General features: G+C 35.4%; 1 protein-coding gene across 1 annotated transcript; it reads left to right on the top strand.

The window, feature by feature from the left end:
- Positions 1-708: 708 nt before the first annotated feature.
- OR8U1 (olfactory receptor family 8 subfamily U member 1) lies at positions 709-1,668 on the top strand (the record flags this gene model as incomplete). The annotated part of the gene is made up of 1 exon (XM_080688225.1): positions 709-1,668. One exon carries the CDS (start codon positions 709-711, stop codon positions 1,666-1,668), a length of 960 nt encoding a protein of 319 aa, XP_080544351.1.
- Positions 1,669-3,708: the final 2,040 nt, after the last annotated feature.

Genomic DNA, 3,708 nt, shown 5'->3' with positions numbered 1-3,708 from the left:
AACTCCTTATTATAACATGATTTATAAATATTTGTAAATATCTCATTCAGTAGATTGCATGAAAACTTTTTGAAATTACCTGAGCAAGAGGTGTAGTATATAAAAGCCATTAGTCATTGAAAAGACAGGAAATATTAGTAACTTTATCTGTCCAATATACCAAGTCATGTCCACTGTGAACAAAGCAATTTATTAGTTTCCTCAAAATTGTTTTTAATTTTTGAAGGGACAAAGTGAAAGAGAAAGGAATATGGCACATGACATTATAAATTTAATAACAGGTTTGTCAGAGTGATGTTACCACAGAACATTCATTTTCCTTTGTGTTATTCATGTTAACTTTTTTCAATACCAATAATATTTCTTTAAGTTTTGAAAAATTAATATTTAATTGTAAATAACATAATGCACAAGAGCTTTGAACAGAGAGCCAATATGGACTGCTTACTACCATATAGTTCTTAACTTTATAATGCAATTGATTTGGGTGAAAGAAATAAGTCTTTCCTCCAAAATATTTACTTTTATTCTTCGTCCCATCCCAGATTCCAAGTATACCACTAATCATTTTAATATTAATGCTTTCATATTAACAATAAAACTGATTTTCAGGATGTTAAGTAATAAAAACACATTTTAGAGTTTTAAGGCTAATTTAATTAATATGGGTTTAATTCTCCTCTCTCCATCCAGACACACTGAAGGTACATGGCCCAGATCAATTGTACCCAGGTAAAGGAGTTTATTCTCATGGGCCTCACAGATCGTCAGGATTTAAAGATGCCTCTCTTTGTGGTTTTCTTATCCATCTACCTCTTCACAGTAGTAGGCAACCTGGGTTTGATCTTAGTCATTAAGACAGATGCAAGACTCAACACACCAATGTACTTCTTCCTTAGCAACCTGGCTTTTGTTGATTTCTGTTATACTTCTGTCATTACACCCAAAATGCTTGGGAATTTCTTATATAAACAAAATGTTATCTCCTTCAATGCCTGTGCTGCTCAGTTAGGCTGTTTCCTAGCTTTCATGACAGCCGAATGCTTGCTTCTGGCTTCCATGGCTTATGACCGATATGTGGCCATTTGTAACCCCCTCCTCTATATGGTTGTGATGTCCACAGGAATCTGCATTCAGCTTGTGGCTGTCCCCTACAGCTATAGCTTCCTTGTTGCACTGTTTCATACCATCCTCACCTTTCGCCTCTCCTATTGCCACTCTAATGTCATCAACCATTTCTATTGTGATGACATGCCTCTCCTCAGGCTAACTTGCTCGGACACTCACTCCAAACAGCTATGGATCTTTGCCTGTGCTGGTATCATGTTCATATCTTCCCTTCTGGTTGTCTTTGTCTCCTACGTATACATTATTTCTACAATCCTGAGGATGCGCTCAGCTGAGGGAAGACGCAAGGCTTTCTCCACATGTGGCTCTCACATGCTGGCAGTCACCATATTCTATGGGACCCTGATCTTTATGTACTTACAGCCAAGCTCCAACCATTCCCTTGACACAGATAAGATGGCCTCTGTGTTCTACACAGTGATCATTCCCATGTTGAACCCCTTGATCTACAGTCTTAGGAACAAGGAGGTGAAAGATGCCCTGAAGAAAGTCATAGTCAACAGAAACCAGACTTTCCTGTTCATTAAATTAAGAAAGTGACTTAAGAAAATAAAAAAAGGTCTCTTCTTTATGGTCTGATTTGTCTTCCTCTTAAAAAAACTATCAGAATGCCTAGTCTTTTTTTTTAAATAAGAGGGCAACATTAATCAATAAGATTATATAGGTTTCAAGTGTACAATTCTATGATACATGATCAATATATTGCATTGTGTGCCCACCACCTAAAGTCAAATCTTCTGTCACCATATATTTGATCCTCTTTACACTTTACTATTCCCCATCTCCTACCCTCTGGTAACCAACATACTGCTGTCTGTGTCTGCTGAGGTTCTTGTCCCAGCATTACAAAGGGTTCAGCAATATGGAGAAAGGAGCTGCGTGTAGATTCAATAAGGAGTCCAAAGATGAAAGATAATTTTGAAAGGCATTGGGGGTCAGAGAAGCTTCAGCTAAAGGAACTAAAGACTACCTCCTTGACTCAGGACCCTGATTTTATTAACACAATCTGTCCTAAGGCAAGGTGGAGATAATACACTTCAAAGGGTAGGGTTTACAGAAGCATTGTCAGTTTGGGGAACAGCCTACAGCTGTTCAGGTGTTTGGCCAACAGGAGGCAATAACATGCAGATTAAGATGCTCTGAGCTGTCTGGCAGCAAGCAATCCTATTCTGGTTTGGGGGAGATGCTTTTTAGCCGTCCCAGATGATTCAGCCCTGCTGACATGCTAGAACTGGCTTCCGGCATGTGTCTGTGAGTTTTTACTTGTTTTTCTTGTTTGTTCATTTGTTGCTTTCAGTTTTATATCCCACATGTGAGTGAAATCATATGGTTCATAACTTTTTCTGTCTGACAAATTTTGCTTAGCATGATATTCTCAAGATCCATCCATGTTGTTGCAAATGTCAGTATTTCATCTTTTCTATTGCTGAGTAGTATTATTTTAAATGTGCATACATCTTTTTTGTCCAACCATCTATCAAAGGGCACTTGAGTTGTTTCCATGTCTATGCCTATCTCAATATGGGATTTCTATATATTTATTCAATGAATAATACATTTCTCTAAAGAAGTTCATTTAGAATCCAATTTCTGAAAGTAAAAGTAACCATAAGAATTAACCACCATTATCTCATTTTTCAAATAGAAAAAATATTAAAATGATTTATTGTTTGGTTCATAAGAATGTGTACCAATTTCCTCATTTCTCAAATAAAAGAATGCATCAAAAGCTAATACTTGAATATATAACTAGTTACAAGTAGAACAGAGACTAAAGTTCAGATTCTCCACCCCTCCAAAATCCCTAGTTCAAGATTCTCTGGTGCATTGACAATATCCCACATTAAAAGCAAAGATGCATAGTTTAAATAATTGTTCCCTGATTTGATAATATCTTGAGAAAATGTAAAACATTTTCATATTTATGTATTTAACAAGTTATCTTTATTAAATATAATAGTACTGCATCCTAATTTTATTTATATCATTGTTTTAACATGGCTTTCCACTTACCTGGAAGTCTGTTTTGGTCTCAAAAGACTCTTTGAGAGAACTGCTTTTTTGTTATGCCTATGAGACCTCATTATATTTTTTCCAGTTATTTTAAAATATAATAATAATCTAATTCATGGATAGAATCCCAGAGGGGCATCATACATTCTAAACAAATATATTCAAAATAATTGAAACTTACAGACCATTTTGGCAATAACGAGAATCATATGCAGTTACACCAGGTAAACCTTGGGTAAGTTGGTTACTATTGATTATGTTACAGTTTATAACACAATGAACATAGTAGGCAATGTGGGGTAGTAAATGAACACATGCTTATTGTCAAAGAATGGCTCTGTAGTATGTGCAAGCTCTCACAAGTTTACCAATTAAATAACGATGTTACTAAATGTGGAGTCTTTTTTAAAAAGATTAAACAGAGTGAAAAAGGGCAATAGTAAATTGTGAGCACTTGCATATCATTTTTTTCTTTCTATGAGGCTAAATACCTAAACTATCATACCAACTCTCCTAATGAACTTGAAGGAGCAATTGATAAATGAGAATTACAATACACTGTAATAT

The sequence above is a fragment of the Plecotus auritus genome (assembly GCF_963455305.1).
Source record: "Plecotus auritus genome assembly, chromosome: 9".
Taxonomy (NCBI): domain Eukaryota; kingdom Metazoa; phylum Chordata; class Mammalia; order Chiroptera; family Vespertilionidae; genus Plecotus; species Plecotus auritus.
This window is presented reverse-complemented; position numbering and strand designations above follow the sequence as displayed.